Source organism: Vanacampus margaritifer, chromosome 7 (assembly GCF_051991255.1).
Source record: "Vanacampus margaritifer isolate UIUO_Vmar chromosome 7, RoL_Vmar_1.0, whole genome shotgun sequence".
In the NCBI taxonomy this organism is placed as follows: Eukaryota; Metazoa; Chordata; class Actinopteri; order Syngnathiformes; family Syngnathidae; genus Vanacampus; species Vanacampus margaritifer.
In genome coordinates, this window is record NC_135438.1 from 14,875,065 (window position 1) to 14,892,620 (window position 17,556).

The 17,556-nt window shown below is 38.2% G+C and overlaps 1 protein-coding gene across 1 annotated transcript in view; it reads right to left on the minus strand.

Annotated features, from left to right (window-relative positions):
- Positions 1–17,556, minus strand: part of LOC144055672 (dolichyl-diphosphooligosaccharide--protein glycosyltransferase subunit TUSC3) — a 53,184-nt gene that overhangs the window by 3,918 nt on the left and 31,710 nt on the right. The window contains exons 4-8 of the mRNA XM_077571864.1: positions 15,342–15,482; positions 14,664–14,804; positions 14,459–14,548; positions 4,081–4,144; positions 3,089–3,163 (exon numbers count right to left, since the gene is read on the minus strand). Coding sequence (XP_077427990.1) covers positions 3,089–3,163; positions 4,081–4,144; positions 14,459–14,548; positions 14,664–14,804; positions 15,342–15,482 — 511 coding nt within the window. The remainder of the gene's footprint in view (positions 1–3,088; positions 3,164–4,080; positions 4,145–14,458; positions 14,549–14,663; positions 14,805–15,341; positions 15,483–17,556) is intronic.

The window sequence follows — 17,556 nt, forward strand, 5'->3', positions numbered from 1 at the left end:
TTGTTGCTGCACTGCTTGTTACGATAAATGATGTATAAGATGTGTGTTAATGTTGTCTCCATTATTCATTTTTGGAACAAACAGCACATTTTGATGTTGAACTACACACAAGAGAGCTCAATAAACCCAATGTTAATATAATAATGCCTTATGTGCTATCCATATATGGTAATTGACGGATTAGTCAACAGTGTGATTTTAGACGAACTTAGGTCATGCTTAACATTTGGGTGGAAAATGGTGTGTGTGTGTGTGTGTTTTCATTGCCCACCCTCATTTTTCAATTGACCTGTGCAAAATATTTTCTCTACCAGATTTGATGAACTCAAAGATGAACACAGGACTTAACAAGTTTAAGTTTTCATACATAACAGCAAATGGGAGTTTACGCACAATGGAAATTACGATGAAAAAGGAACGAGGACAAACATTTGACTTTTGTATACATTATGTACATGAAAACATTGTTTCAAATTACTCCACTTGCCGATCCATCCATCACATATAGAGTATTTTGTAGTGCTAGTCCTGTCTCTGACTTTCAACCACATTGATTTTGAACGGATCATTGAGTATGACATGGTTTATTTTATGTACGTAATACAGTATGTAAACCACCACAATACTAATGACCAATACAATGCTAATTCATTAAATTGTTCCTAAATCTACAAATAATCAATGTAATCAGCACAAATTTGTATATATTTAGTAGAGATGCAACCAGCTCCAAGTCTGGTTGGAGAACATTCTATAAGCTTGACTTATTTCGGAAAAGTACTTCATTCTTCTTGGCACTGCAATGTTGGAAGGAGGTGATCAGTTTACATCTATTTTCAGATGTCTTCAGAGTTTTTGTCTTCTCTTGTGTAAATCTTGGCTTTAGCCTCAAATTGTAAGCACAACAGTAAAGGTTTTCTCTGAGGACTTTATAGTTTCTATCTTCTCAAGTAGTATGCCACAACTTTCACAAATGATGATATTAATGAGATTACTGTGATCGCCTCGCCTCTCCTCAAATGGCACCAAAATTGAAGCCAAATAATTTTCATTTTTCTTTCATCTTGCTTCTCTAGGTCAGAGAACAGCTCTGATGCCTTTTAGAGAGAGAGAAAAAAATCAAACAGGCTTTCATGTGCACTTTAAGCCAAATATTGACTTAGTGGAATGCTACTGATGGTTGTTCTTGCGTAAGCTTGGACAATCTGGTAGATAGGCATGTTGTTCATAGCGACCAATCGTTGTCACTTGTGATGTCCTTTTACTTTATCTCCCAAATCTTTTTTTTAAGTTGCCTGAATTCAAAAGAATATTTGTTGCTCCTGTGTTTGAACGAATATTTAACTCAAAGCCAACTACAGTTTGACTATTTGTTGTAAAACCTTACTAAGATGTATATACTCCTTATCTACTGTTCAACCAAATATCTACTATTGGTGTCCTTCATAGCTTTATGACTACTGAAATAGAATGAATGGATTAATCATGAAACGTGGGATGTGTTGTTAGACAGACTGTTGTGCCAATTCTCACGAGGTTTGTCTTGATGTTGACAGTGGCATGGGAGCTGTATATCAGACATGGGAAAAATTTACATTTTTGGGCACATCATAACGCTGTGGCCATAGACAATCTGTAAATGCTATTCAAGTAATATTGATGTTCACAGGTGAACATAAGATAGTGAGCACAACATATACAGTAAGAGGCATCACAGAAAACATCTGTCATAGGGCTGGGTGATATGACCTCAAATCAATATCATGATAAATTGGGCAGTTTTACCTCGATAACGATAAATGCACGATAAAAAGGTTGGATGTCTTGCTCTGGGTGGTTACGACGGGTTTTTTTTTCTCAACATCGTCTTTGTGGAACCCAAAATATTTCCAAACGACAGATGTAGAATTTCTTTTCGGGACAAGCAAAACGGGATCAACTTCGACTTTTTCATATTGACCACGCACCATTTCCTCGTCATCCGTGTCCCTTCTTGTTCAGACTGGATGGGTGGAGTCACGTGACTACACACGCTGAACACGGTCTTAAAAGGGAATGAACATAGCCTACCAAGAACACACAGTCAAAACAGACAAAAATACTTTTATATTCTTTTTTTTTATTAAAAAACAGAATTTAACGACATGGGCAAAATTACGTTGGTTATTGTAGAAAATTTTGGTAACGGTAAATTTTCGGTTAATCGCCCACTTGACGACTAACGAATGACGGAAAACTTTGGGAAAAGTTTAATGGATTTTCGTCTGTCAATGTAATCCTCAATCCGTCAATGTATTTTTCAATGTATTCGTCCAAACCATCAAGGGCGGAATGCCCATTTTGCTGACAAATGATGGAAACATTCACGGAAGAACGACGAATTGACGATTACAATGCAGTTTGGCTTAAAATATTGATGGATTGACGATGAGAGGAGGGTGTCCCGACTGTTTGACGATTGACGGATGTTCAAAATGTATTGAAGCACTCATCCCTGGTTTAAAGGGTATCTGGAGCACGGCGTGGCTTGGTGGTCGTCTCCCAACCCAGAGGTTGTGGGTTTGATCCCATGCCATTGTGACCACGTCGAAGTATCGTTGAGCAGATACTGAACCCCCAGTTGCTCCTGATGCTGCTGATGTCATCAGTAGGTGAATGAGTAGTCAAATGTAAAGCGCTCTGAGGGCCTTGTAAGGTGGAAAAATGCTATATAAATGAACTACCACTTACCTTTTTTTTTTTTCTGGAGGAACTACCATTTACCATTAGAGTAGTTGAAAACGTACTGATTTTGTCTATTCAGTGAGAGAAAAAGCTAATGAAGTATCCTAACAAATGACTCAGAAAAGAATGTCACAGTCAGTGAATAACATTTATTTTATCCCCTCTAAGACATTTTGACCACTCACAAAATTTTACGAAGGGCAAACTGCATGTTAACGACTTATTAATGCGTATCCTCAGCTTCCACTTTTTAGCCTTTTTACACATTACCTGCCAAGGACCACATAAGCAATGATGTGGTCATCAAGATGAAGGAAAAAAAAAATTAATAAAAATCTTATCAGTAAAAGTAGTCTTTACTTACTTCTCCTTTTGCCAACATCTCCCTTGGAGGTAGCAGCTTCATTCAGCAGCACCATCCCCATTGTGATGGCAGCATCTGGGAAATGGTTGTCATGGAAACCATACACTCACACAGTGTTATATAGTATACTGCCCCAAGTAACTGGTGAAAATACACGATTTCCAGATTTCCAAAACCACTGGTCACAGATACGGTTCCTGCTCACATTTCCTCGATGTACACATAATAACAGTGATAACCGTACAAGATAAGACAATCCAGTAAAAATGCCTAAACCTAAACATGCATAATAGTGAGTGGATTTAAAAATATCTATAAATTCTTCTAAACAAAACACAAAAAAATGTATACTTGTCCAACCAAATCTTTCTACTGCAAAGATGCCTATGAGATCATTTCAATTAAGTTGTTGATGTGATAAACAGACAGAATAAAACTGGTGAGCATAGGCAAGCAAATATAGCGCTGCAGCAGGTGCGACCTTGTGCCGGTTATTTGCCGTGGGGACAAAAACGATGACTCCGAGTGAATGGCATCATTAGCCACCACATACAGAAGCGCAAAATGCACGTACACACCAGTGCCAAGCAGACAGAAGTTGTCAAACATCCACAGAACTTCTACTTCAAACAAGTAAACAGAAACAGCAATAATTGAGGGTGGAATTTAGAATAAATGAAAGATGCCAAGGTTAGAAGAGGACAATCCTGTCTTTGTACAGTTTGGCCGAGGAGGTAGCCTCCATGTGGAGAGAAGGTCTGATGACCTAGCTTTCATTCGGAGTAAACAAATATAGCTGACAGTATTTGGATGTTGTTTCAGAAATAAAAAAGGTGGTGTGTGTGCTAGCAAATTAAGAAACAAACACAGCGTGGCGAATCAAATACATTTGCTGACCAAATTAGCTGTCGTACACCACACAGGGTGTTTAATTGATTTGCAATTTGCTGCATACTCGATGTATGCAGACAAACATATTGGCTAAAGGATACTCAGGAGAAGGATGATGTGAGACTCTGCCACAAACTGAGCCTGACTGCTGCCATGGATGTAACTCTGTAAGAGAAACACAGCATGAGTGATAGCAAATAGTCAGGTTAAAAAAACAAAACATTGAACTTCTACCACCTTCATGCACCGTTTTGTCTTTATTTTAGGAAAAAGACAAAAACAAATGGTTCAGTCAGTGCCCTGCCATTGGCTGGCAACCAATTCAGGGTGTACCCTGCCTACTGCTCGAACCCAGCTGGGATAGGCTCCAGTGCCCCCCGCCACCCTTGTGAGGATAAGCGGTTAAGAAAATGGATGGATGGTTCAGTCAGCTGACTTCATCACTGTAGAATATAGAATGCAATAATAAAGAATATAATATAATTCCTAAATGCTAAATACATCTCAATATTAAAAGTCTACCTTTTACATTTTACAACAGCCACACAAGGTATAAGGTTCTACTACTGACTTAACACTTGTGGGGGCTAGTACTGGAGAAACGCATCTTCAACCAGAACTTCACCTAAGTAATGAAACCCATCTTTATCATTTGTTAAAGGTTGGGACACACTTCCTCACTCAAAGCATTTAAAAATACACTGAAACAAATATGATATATTCCCGTTTTGCACCACCATATAACTACTATCACGACAGGCAAATAAATAAATGCAGTGGAAAGTGTATATTATCCAGTATATATTCAAAACAGCTTGTGAAGCTTGTGATCCATAAAGAATTCTTGCATGTACTGCGTAGGTGTAAAAGGGTGATATTTTTTTTCTCTGAGTGGGCAGAGTTCAATGTAAACCTACACTTTAATATAATATCACATTCAAGATCTTGCTACCTAATGGAGACGCCCACTGATTGTTGTGTGCTGATGCTGGACAGTTCCTTTATAAGTGCCTCACATTTATACAGCAAAAGTTCCAATGTGCACTCACTCACCTTCATGCTGTAAACCTTGGCAAAATGAGAAAAAGCTGGGTGCGCTGCAAAACACTTTGGTGTTTTTACTCATTTTTTTGTTTTGTGTTGTTGTAATGTTTTTAATTAACATTGTACAGAATTTAAAAACATTTAAATAGAGTATTGGCGGGCATCAAATACCAAAAAAAGCCGAAAAGAAGCAAAAAATTAATTTCTAGACTCTACCATGCTCTCTAGAATTTAAAGGAAGACCATAGTTTGGACATTACTACAAGATGGAAAGCAGAGGGTAATCTCACACTATGGGTGGAAGAAGGGGACAGAAAGCAAAGCTCTCATTCCTGGAGGGAATACAGGTAGAAAAACTTGACTTGATTCCTTTACACTGCAGCAGAGAAAACTAAGTACTCATTATCAGACAGTTCGCTTGAGGTCCTGTCTGTTTTCACATCATTTAGGATTGGTCCGCTGTGACTCCATTTTGAAGATGTGTCCATGGCCTCCTGGAGGCTGTTTTAAAGTTTAAAATATTGTACCACTACAATTTATAAGAACTTAATTGTACAAAAGGAGCTAAATGAGTAGACTGATACTGCACGCTAGACGTTATGAAGACTGAAATGTCAAATTGATATCTTAGTTGAAAATTGGTCAAAGTGGTTTATCTATAATGTAACTTAATGGTAAACACTCAGTTTGTATAATAATAACGTGCCCATAGCGGGTGCATGTCTTCAAGCTTAATCAGAAAGAAGAAAAATTAATATGGACATAGGAGCGCATGATATACAGTATTTCCTGATTAAATGTTAGCTGAGTGATGGATCCTTCCTTGTTGCTTGGTCTATTATTGTTTGTTTTTGTTTGAAAAAAAAAAAACAATAAAAAAAACATGAAAAGACCATGTTATATATTTTTTTATGTTGAATTTTATTAGAAACATATCTAATCAAAATAATTGTTATTATTAATTTCCAGACTACTGAGCGCACCCGAATGTAAGCAGCACCCACTAAATTTAAAGAAGACGAGAGGCCTGCTGCAGGTGTCCAAATTGTAACATGGGATATTTACACACACAGATGTCACACAGAAGTTTATTTTAATGTTTTGTTTGCCTCTAATTAACAAACGTTTAAATCACCCTTCCACAGCAGTTGTTCTCAGCACGCCCACCTTCATTCTCATAAACGTGTACAACCGAGAGTGGGTAAAAATACTGAAAGCTTGATGCTGGTTAGCCCGTAAAAATCCATAAATTGCCCACAATCAAGCTGCAGAGTTCAAAGTGTGTGAATAATGTGGTGGCTTATAAAAATACGGTATTATATATATATATATATATTTTTTTTTATATTGAAATCTTATACTAGTCATGTACTGGTACATGCTAATATTGGCCAGTGCCCAAATACAGAGTCACTAACAGTGCAAAATTTTGACTGAAATAAAATGGGTGTGTTGCGTAATTTTTTAGTAGCAATAGAAGTTAAAAACAAAACAAAGGGAAGCCGTATCGCCAAGTGCTCTTGGTAGAGTTAAATCAAGGGTGGAAAGAATTCTAGGTCCAGGCACTCAGCTGGATACTCTAAATGTAAAAATCCTTAATTATATGGCTTAAAATATAGAAAAACATCAATAGGTATCAGCTCGCCAGCATTCATCAGGTGTTGGCTGAGAAATCACAAGGATCTTTCTCAGTAGACCAACTCAAGTACCCAATAATGATTCCTTGCTTCATAAAGGGCTAGAAAAACTTCAATCATAACTTAATTGCTGTCAATCTATACGTGATGGAGAAAAGGCAGAAAGACAGACAAAGCGGAAGTCTTTGGAAATGAGAAAACGGATGAATGGACGTCTGATAGTCCTTTAAACCTCTACAGATTATTAGCACCCTGGTTTACAGCACATCTAACGTCCGTTTCTCCACTCGACTGCCCCAGTGTTTATTTCTTTTCCTATCAGACGTGGGTGAGGATGGAGAGAAGAATAGAAGATGACAAAGGAGGAGTAAAAGGGCGGACAGATATTTCTTGCTTCGCTGGAGGGAAATTAAGAATGTTTGCACTTGAAAGCAGACATAAAAAACGACAAAGGCTCAGGCCTAAAGCTGATAACTTTTGTCTTCCCCACAGACAGTGTTGTCTTGCACAAGATGGAGCTTTTGAATTGTTATCAAGATGCCTTCCTTACTCATCAGCCAACAAAGCAACCCTTCATTATCACAAGAACAAAAGGTAGTTTCTGGTGGCACGACGAGAGATGTTTAGAAGTTGCTGTTTGATTCTTCCATTAATAAGCCGTGGAATTGCGATTAAATTGTTTAAATAGCATGATATGTTCTGTAATGAGTAAAGATAATTAGTTTTCCAAATATAATGCGGGTGCTGAGTACTATTTCAATGTTTCGAGGAAATAAAAAAAGCTGCTGTGCCAGAAATCTCAATGTATCCTGACTTAAAAATGTTAGTCCTCAATAAATTGCAATGTTGAAGAACTCTTACTACTCCAAGAAACATGAGTTTAACTGAGCTATGCGGGTCTCTTTTTTTTTATGTGATAAAAAAAACTAGTCTACATTCACACAGCTATTACTAAGCTTATTGAGTACATGCACTCAATTGAATTTACCGTGGCACGCCCCTCTCCGCCCACCAATGTGACGAGCAGCACCCAGTCACCCAGAGTTCCCAGTCTCAGCATCATTTTTTTTTATAAAGTGGAAATTATAAATCATTCCATAAATAAAAAGTTTCCTGAATCTCACTGAGCGACAAATGCATGTGAATGTAGCTAATTTGGGGTTTTCGTCAGGGTTAGCAAAAGGTTTCAAAAGATCTTCACAGACAGTGAAAAATTTTCTGAACATGTTCAAAATGTTTTGCGACAAGTAAAAACTGTGAACACTGAACATCTTACAAATCTTAATAAAAACCCTCAATTTGCCACATTCGCAAGCATTCAACGCTCAGTGAGATTCCGGCTTTATCGCCGTTTAGATTCGTAAAAAGGTCGATAATCGGTCTATCCCTATTCTTAATTCAGTAACACAAATTTACACTATTTAAATGTTTAAAATGAAGTACTGTACCGAGAAACGAAAAATTAAACTAAAATATCTTGAGTTAGAGGTCTATGAAGATTTCCAATATAAATTTATTATGAATCGTTGCTACCATACTCCACATATTTCACACAAACAAGTATTGAATATAGGACCTTAAAGGAAGAGCAGCGCTTGGAATGAAAAATTTCTCAATCCAGGGTTAGGCACTTTCAATTAATCTGATGGATTAGAATGCAGGAATTCCATTCATTAGTGTGCAATGCTGAACGAGAGTTTCCGCCTTAGTAGTCACACGTCTACTGTATAATAAAAACTAGTAGATAAATGCATGCTCGTGAATAGGACTGTTCAGAGAAAACTTGTCATTGCAATAGAAAGCTTTGAACTGTAAAGAAGATTACAATTGAAGAGTAAAAAAAACATGCATAATGTTGGCAGACTTGATTGGGTTCCACTGTAGATTCCATAACTGTCAGTTTAACAAATTCTAAAACACAACTCTTGCTTGCTGATGTAGTTCCATCACACATCTTATCATTATCAACTACAGTATGACTGGTGCCATCTTGTTAACCTATACAGACCCAATTATTGTGCTGGATTAGTATTTTTTATTTATATTTTTTTGCCCCACTTTCCAAGACATATATAAAAATAATGAAGTCAGTGTGATACATAACATGAGAATCTTGTAGATGTGAAAGAAAAACTAAAAAGAACAAAAATGTGGTTGTAAAATTGTAGAGGTTAAAACAACTTAATGTAACGGTTCACATATTCATTGACTAAAATTCATGAACATTTTCTTAAAATATTAAGGTTTTGGGACCACTGGATAAATATAGCCAAAAGAAACCAAAAAAATAAATAAAAATTACATAAAGCAGAACATATCAACTTGTAGCAAATCTTAACCCCTAGGCGTTATTGTGACCATTTTTTGGCTTTTTGTTGGTTCTGATCAAGCCATTTCAAAATAAAATACTGCCCACGGGTTTTAATTGATCACATGCAATTAATTATTATTATTTTTTTAAAAACCTTGAAATTGTGGACCATGTAAATGGAATTTGTCCATATGACCACACAAATATGTAATTAGTCTAATGCATTTAATACAACACAATGTTGTAAAAAAAAAAAGTACATGACAAAGAAAACTGAGCATAACTTAACTTTACATTAAAGAAGTCAAAGTTACAAATTTAACTGTAGTTCAGTGAAATCATTGGATTAGAGTCTCATAAAAACCTTCAACTGAATCAACTGAAAAACTATCCAAGAAGTCTATACAGGCTACAACCTTTCAGATACTTACTACATTATAATTCACTAGGCTGTTTTTTCCTCTCCTTGGCATACACTTAGAGCAAGATTTATAAAATATGTGTTTACGTTGTCTTGGACATGTGAATAAAAATGTGATCTGCCAGTGTGGCTGTCTTGCATTATGCATTCATTTGAATACATTGACATAAAGATATTGTGTTTTTATGAGAATCGAACAGCTCATTTGTCAGTGAAGCAAATTATGGCTCCGAGCAAAGCAAGCGTGTAATATGTACAAAATGTATTTCATACAGCTGTGCACCCCATTTTAAAGGCTGTTCTTTTAAAGGCTAAAAACTGGTACATTGTGGTAAGTTCTATTTTATTTTATGTTTACTGTTGCTCAGGTCACAGACAATATGATAAATACCAAGAAACAGTACATAGGGGGCATTAGGTATGCTGAGTGTTTATGGTTACTGCTCTCCTCTTAATCCAAACCACGATAGTGTTGGCCATTAATAGCCAAAGGCCATGTAACCTTTGCAAATAGCCACATTCCTCCTCTTCTAGACTATATTGTGTGTTTGCTGAGTGTGGATGTGTGTCTGTTTAGTTTGCAAAAGGTCAGGAGACACTCAGACAGGAAGAGGGGAAAATAAAAAGTCGACAAAGCTGAACGTGGAGGAGGGTGTTCAATGGAATGAAGTAGAATAATGTTTTGTTTCTTTTGAAAAAAAAAATGTTTTGCACATGAGCGTTTTCGAGAATATTAAATATAAAAAAATCAAACGATATAATCATCTGTCGTTTTTTTTTGTTTCCCTTCATTTCTGATTCCCTCGAAGCTAGTCAGGCATTCCTGTGGTGTATTTTTCTTTGCTTGATAATATTGTGGTGCTAATGAGTCGCACTTTTAAAATCACACAATCCAGTAAGGGATTCCTGAAGTAAAATGCACACCATTTAACACCAGCCGAGCATTTATGTAAGGTAAGGCACACACTCATAATATGAGCAGGAACAAATGCAATTAAAGGGAAACGTTTAGCTTGATTTACTATAACTATTTACAAAGTGCGCCATAAAGCGCACAATATGCTTGCGCAAAGCGGCAGGAGGCCCCCCGATGCCCACCCGTCGCGAACTGCAGGGAAACGATATGGCCCACCAGCAGCTTCGCCTGATGAAGCGATGGGCCGAGTCATGAAGAGCAGAGCCGGAGCCACAAGGAACATTTTTAGTTAGATGATCGATGTGACCAGCATGGAACACAACAATGTACACAAGGTTTGAAATAAGCAGGTCTGCATCGCAATTTGTGTCTATCTACGTTATTTAGTATTATTTTAGCCCCAGTTACTTGTTACATTTCTGGGTATTTTGCTGTTCAAAGTTAGTTACTCTCTGCTGTGACAAGTGTACTGTATCACACAAGCACTTATTTAGGTGTCTTATGACTGCATTTGGCTAGCTTAGCAATTAGCATGGGTTTCTCCCAGTTTTCCCTTTATCTTCGCGATAGTGCTACTTTCAAAAAAGAAGCTTTTACGCTGCGACGGAGGATAATATTAGTGACTTATGCTGTGTGGACACCGGATGGAAGACCACATTTTTACCTTGGTATCACTTATTGCTACGTTAACTCTCCAGCCATAGCTCGTCAAGTAGCAAAGGCTTCGCAAAATAGGGTACAAGCATTCCTCAATATGAACTACCTTTATGGCCTCAGACACTTGGATTTTGTAAGAATAACACCAATTAATGTAACACAAATGCAGGGTTGCTACACTATAATATATATATATATATATATATATATAAAAAATATATGTATATATACAGTGGTACCTCGGCTCATGAACGCTTCAGCTCACGAACTTTTCGCCTCACGAACATTAAATTCGCGAGCATATAGTCTCAGCTGACGAACTAGTTTTCGGCGGACGAACCAAATCACGCGACACGAGAAATCACGAGAAGCTGACGCACGCTCACGGCGTCCCAGTTCGTCACCCCCTTTCTTTGAGTGCGGACGTGGTTTGTGTTTGGTAGACATTTTGGACCATTTTGGAATGTACTTTTGCTATCATGGGACCGAAAAAGACCCCACCACAGGCTAGTGTTAAGCCTAAGAAGGCATTAAAGAAAATTACGGTCGAGCAGAAGAAGGAGAGCATCGAAAAACACGAATGAGGTGTGCGTTTGTGTGCCTTAGCGTCCCGGGTATTATCGCCGAGAAAGCACGGCAACTTCACTCGGATATCATCAAGAGGCAACCTGGAAGTTCATAATGAGGTCCTCAACACAGAGGATTTGATTCGCCTTCAAGAGGACAAGCAGAAGGAAGCCATTCAGGAGTTGTCATGTGAGGACGAGGAGGAGGAGATGGCTGCAGCATCAAGTGAGAGCATCAAGACCATGTTAACTAAGTGGAGTGATGTGCAGGCTTTTATCGAACAGTACCATTCAGAAAAGACTGTGGCTATGAGAATCATCAACATGATGAATGATAATGTGATGCCTCAGTTTCGTAAGACCTTACAACTCAGAAAGCAACAGGTGTCAATTAAGAGGTTTTTAGTCAGCAACAAGGATAAAGAGTCTCCTAAGAAGCAAAGAAGAGAAGCCACACCGGAGGACTCTCCTTCCAAACAGTAACTCCCTCCCTCCGTCCTCATCCCACTCCATTCCATCAAGCCTTCAACTACTGTACCATCACAAAGGCAAGTTGCAAGTTTTGCAAATAAAAACACTTTATTATACAGTACAGTGTATTTATTTAATTACAATACAATAGCACATTTATTATACATAAAATAAGGTATATTTTGTGTAGTTTTAAGGCTTTTTTAGTAGAAAATTGTGTTTTATGGGGACCTGGGAACGGATTATTTTCATTTCAATGGTTTCCTATGGGAAATACTTGTTTGGAAGACAAACTTTTCGGCTCACATACTCTCTGTGGGAACCAATTAAGTTTGTGAGCCAAGGTACCACTGTATATATATATATATATATATATATATATATATATATATATATATAATTACAGGCCGAGGGAATACTTTGCTATAATGTATTGTAGCACACCCATAGTTGAGATGTGCGAATGATCAAATGAGTTTTATATAATCTGATTGTCTGTGAGACTCTGAAGGTGTCAATGATCATCAGCTAGCCTTAGTGGGTACTTGTATTTTTGTTATGTTTGAGGATAGCCTTGCATGTTTTGCAAGTTGCCATGAAATAAGATACTGCCACACACTTGAAGCACCACTGCTAATTGGCTGCATGAATCCACTATCTGTTCATTTCAGCAGGTGTCCATGGTGTTGCCAAAACATGTGACTAGCAATATAATTGACCTTAAGCAGTAATTGCCATTGTGGAGTGAAAAAGGGGACATGGCACTACCAAGTTTTTTTCATTACAATAAACTGTATTCTGCACAAAACCATAAAATAAAATGCTTGTGTACAGTGAGTCTCATTCGGTCTTGTTGGAAAAGAGACAACAAAAAAATCGAACAAAAAGAGAGTTATGACAAACTTGAAAATGTAATTATTAGAAATTATTCATACATGTTTTTGTTTATTTCAATGCCGACCATCATATTTATTTTCTTTATTTCGCATGACAGACATGAGAGTGATTATTGGTCATGATTTGTGGGTTTAATCAAATGTCCAGCATGAATATAAATTTGTTTCACTTTCTAACTGAACCGTTGGAGTCGTCGTATGTGGTTTCAAGCACGCGCGCACGCACGCACATGCACACACATGCACACACACACAGTTGCATGGAATAGACTACTGCACATCCTCGCCAACATAAAAACACAGTGGTGTCCTTCTGCAAACTGAAAGTCTACTATTTGCAAAGCAATAAAAGTGTTTTGATGTTTCTTTGGGATAAAAAAACAACAACAACAACTGCTTTTCTACAACACAGTGACAATTGACCCCCCCCCCCCCCCAAAAAAAAAAAAATTCACCCCATCATGTGAAATCAGCTGGAAATATGGTAATAGTATCCTCAGCTAATAGTGTGCAAACAAACAAATGGTTGATAGGAAGCCAGAAATGCAGGCTTGAATATTTAAAAGGGTGCGTTTATGTTGTCTATTTGGTACTTCTTAATTAATATTCCATGCTCCATGCATACTTGCAAATATGAGTCATTGTGCTTCTCCCCTTTTCATTCATTCCATTGGATTACTCATACCTTATTTGTTTGTAGGTGGGCCACTGCATCCACAATTGTGTTTCTGTCCCATTGTGTGTGTGTGTGCGTGCGTGTGTTTGAGCAAAAATGAACAGGGAGCATTTTCGTGCCTGCACAGTGTTTAAGCCCAAGTAAATTATATCTGCCCGCTAGTACTATTCGTCAGTTTAGAAATCCTTTCAATAAAGACTACTTGGCCTCAGTCGCTCATCATTTTTGAAAGAATTACGCTGTCTGGGGAGGCTGACACATATGGGAAGGGAAGAGGGAAGATTAGACAGCAATGTAAAAGGAAGTAACAAAAATAGGACAGTAGGGGAACAGATATGATAAGAGAGATATCTTGGTGCAAGCCATTGACTGCTAGAATGGAGGGGAAAGAGGGATCAGGAGAGCACAGAAGGAAGAAACAAGGTGGAAAACGGTCATTTGCACAGGATCTAACAAAGCATTATTTGTTACTATTTTGGTTGAAGACAAATCGGTCTAGTGGATCGGTCAAAGCTTGGCTAGTATTGTATGTGACAGGAATTACAAAAGAAGTGATTGTATTTCGACAAATCGTTTGAGAACAGTGGAGTGGTTTCAGTGGTCTCCCTGCGTTCAATAAATAGCTGAAAAGTGCATTAGCGACTCTGGCTGGTTGTCCTTTCTCCTTTTTTATGTATTACAGTAAATACTGTAGTGTAGTGTAACCCCCCCATTCACATACACACAAAAAAACAAGCAACTGAAGACTGCTCACATCTGTACAGTACCAAGTGCATTATTACTCAAGAGGGCTGGCCAAACGCTAGATAGGACCAATGGAAAGAAAAGGGGCTGCTAAAAGTGTATGTGGGTGTGCGCATGTTTGCAAGCAGTGTAACTCTTACCACTTGTCCATTCTGTGGGTTTTTATGAGCATAGGGAGGACCTCTGATGTGATTCCACATCTGACCAGAAGTCATCGCAAAAACGACACACTTGAGTCAAAGTGGGGGAGAGAAGAAAATGCATAATATTACATAATTATAATAATAATATATATTCATAAACATTATTCAAACCATTTGATTAATTTTAAGTAGTTGTGTATACCAGTGCTGCCATTGCCCATCCAGTCTTGTTGTATATGAATTCCAAGTTATTTCTTCTCAGGTATAGTAGACCTCCGACAAGAGACACTAACAGAGCCAAAGCAATGGTTCCTGAATAATTAGGGGGACGGAAGACACGGATCTAGAGAGGACGACATAAAGCAATTGATTTACTCTTGTTAAAATTGTACAACAACCCAAACTAAGAGAACACTTTATTGGTAATGTCTTATTAGCCCCCCCAAAACGTCCATTCAGCAGTGCTAACTTCCCTTTAATGGCCACTTGAGGTGTGGGCAGACAGTCCTGAGGCCGTACCATTTGTAAACAAGCAATCAAAAAGTAAATGTGAATATAACTCAATATTTTGATGTAGATCATTTGGTTGTGTAACCCAGGTTTCTATTAGATCATCGGTAAAAAAATTAACAAAAAATAAAAAGTAAAGTTTCAATGTAGTTGCACAAAATATGGTTGGTGTAAAGGAAATGTTTTCTCTTTCTTTTTATAGTTTTTACGGTCATTGTAGTGAAACAGCTATACGTGAACAATAAAATAACCAGATGACAATATCAGCAGGTTGGTGGCATGCTAAAAATTGTGTGCGCTACGGCCATTTTGCAAACGTGGGTGCTCTTCTTCACTCCGCCCATAAACACTCCTCATGTGTATAACATACCTGCACATCTGTGCGGTCTGCAATCCACTTGGCCAGCTGCTCTGAAGCAAAGCCAATCCTCTGAAGGTCAAATGTGTCCGCTCTTTTTGGCTTTCCCTTTGCTGGAAAATGCATAAATGTTGGTGCGCTGTTCATGTTCAACTAGAGATAAAAACAGAAAATTAATAATTTGAGTATTAAGGTAAGATACATTATAAGTTGTATGTGATTGTATCTCAAGATTTCCTGCAATAATTAAAACAAGACTGGTATACACTAATTTCTAAATAATAATAATAACAACAACAATTAATTCAACACATTCACAATCTTGTGGCAGTAAATGATGTAAGTAGCCACAGCTGCCCTGGGGCAGACTGACGGAAGCATAGCTGCCAGTGTGCGCCTACGGCCCCTCCGACAAGTGTCTGGCCCAAGGACATAACGACACATGACTTGGAGAAAGCGGGATTCAAACCCTCCAGTTACTAGAAAACTGGCTCTACCTCCTGAGCCATGATCACCACAATAGCTGACATTATCCAATTAATTGCTGTAACATTGGCATCGAATCCATTTAACTGGAGAAAAAAAAAAATGCATCAAATTAATTTCCAGAATACATACAATTGAAAGCAGTATAAAGCAAAGGGAAAAGTCTGGAATCCGCTTGCATGTCTGCTGGAACTATCAACCAATTTCCCATTACTGGAAGCTATTTTAAAGTTTTCAAAAGTCTCTCTCTCTCTTTTTTTTTTTTTTGCAGTAGAAAGTGTTACCTTTCCAAAGGATTTCAATACTTATTTAGGTCAAGACTCATTGCTTCTTTTCCAACTATGCTTTTATTATGCTGCTGGGTGGTTTTCCATTCGGCCTGAGATCTGTGTCTTGAAAACTAGTTTATAAGACACTGGCTCATACATTTTGCTCCAAGATGCTGCAATAATCTTCTGATTTGATCATTGCTTTGATGCCTTCAATGCCTCCAGGACCTGTTGCACCAAAGCAGGACTACATCATGACGGGCAGATAGCCGCATAAAATGAGAACCTCCAACAGCTTCACTTTGGCTTAATTTCTTTCCTTATGATCTAAATGATACACTGCCTTTGCTGATAATGTATCTATAATTAATCTAAACAAAATGGCCTCATTTGCATTTATTCAGGATGATATTTTAAATGACATTCTAAAAATGGTGTCAGTCATTCTTAATAGGACTGCGAGCATGGATCGAGACATTACATAAAAAAAAAAAAAAAAACTTGATTTGAAGACTTGGCGCAAACGTTCATGTACCTCATAGTGTCCTTTCGTGGTACTCCGGTAATACCCCCTGAGACAAGCCCATTGTTCCCTGTAAAACTGGTTTGATGCACATTGTTGACAGTAAGTTGGATTTGTTTCCAGTGAGGGTTGCACCCCATCCAGGCTGTCCCATGTCACAGATTGTGCTCACAGCGTTCTAGGTGCAACTGAGATGTTAGGGAAAGTCCGGTTAGGTGGCTTGAGTATTACATCTCTGCTTTTTACAGAAATGGTTCTGTTGGCTTCATCAAGCTGCGATCCTCAACTAGCTTCACAGTGGAATGTAAATGAGAATCTGCACCTCCAAATCTAAGGCCATGGCCGTTGGTCTTAAAGGGTGGAGTGCCTTCCTCATGTACAGGAGTCCAAGTATCATTGGTTAAATGAAGCGGAAGATTGACAGGCGGATTGGTGCAAGAGTGCTTGGGCTCTCCCTTTCAGACAAGCAGAGTTGAGCTGTTGCTCCCCCACACCGAGAGGAGCCAGATGAGGTGGCCTGGGTCTCTCGTTCGTAGCCACATTCCAGATAACCATGCCACAATGAGGAAACCCCGGGGAAGACCCAGGATACGTGGGAGAGATTATGTATGCTGAAGGGCTTTAAAGGCGTGGGAATCCCTCTGGAAAAGCTGTGCAAACTGGCTGAGAAAAGGGAAGTGCTTCCCTTTTTAGGCGTCTGCCGCAACGCCAGATTAGTGGAAGAAGATGGTAGGACTGATGGATGCACCGACGGGTGGACTGATGGAAGCTGCTGCCTACATTACCTAAACTGATCTAATCCTTGGACATTTGCTTGCATGGATTGAAAGTATTCATTTGAAAGTAAAACAACACAAACAAGGACATCTTTAAACGTTGACATTTTCTCGTGCATTATGAACTGGCCACCTTCATCTCTTTTTAAGAAGTGCCATCATAAGCCACGTAA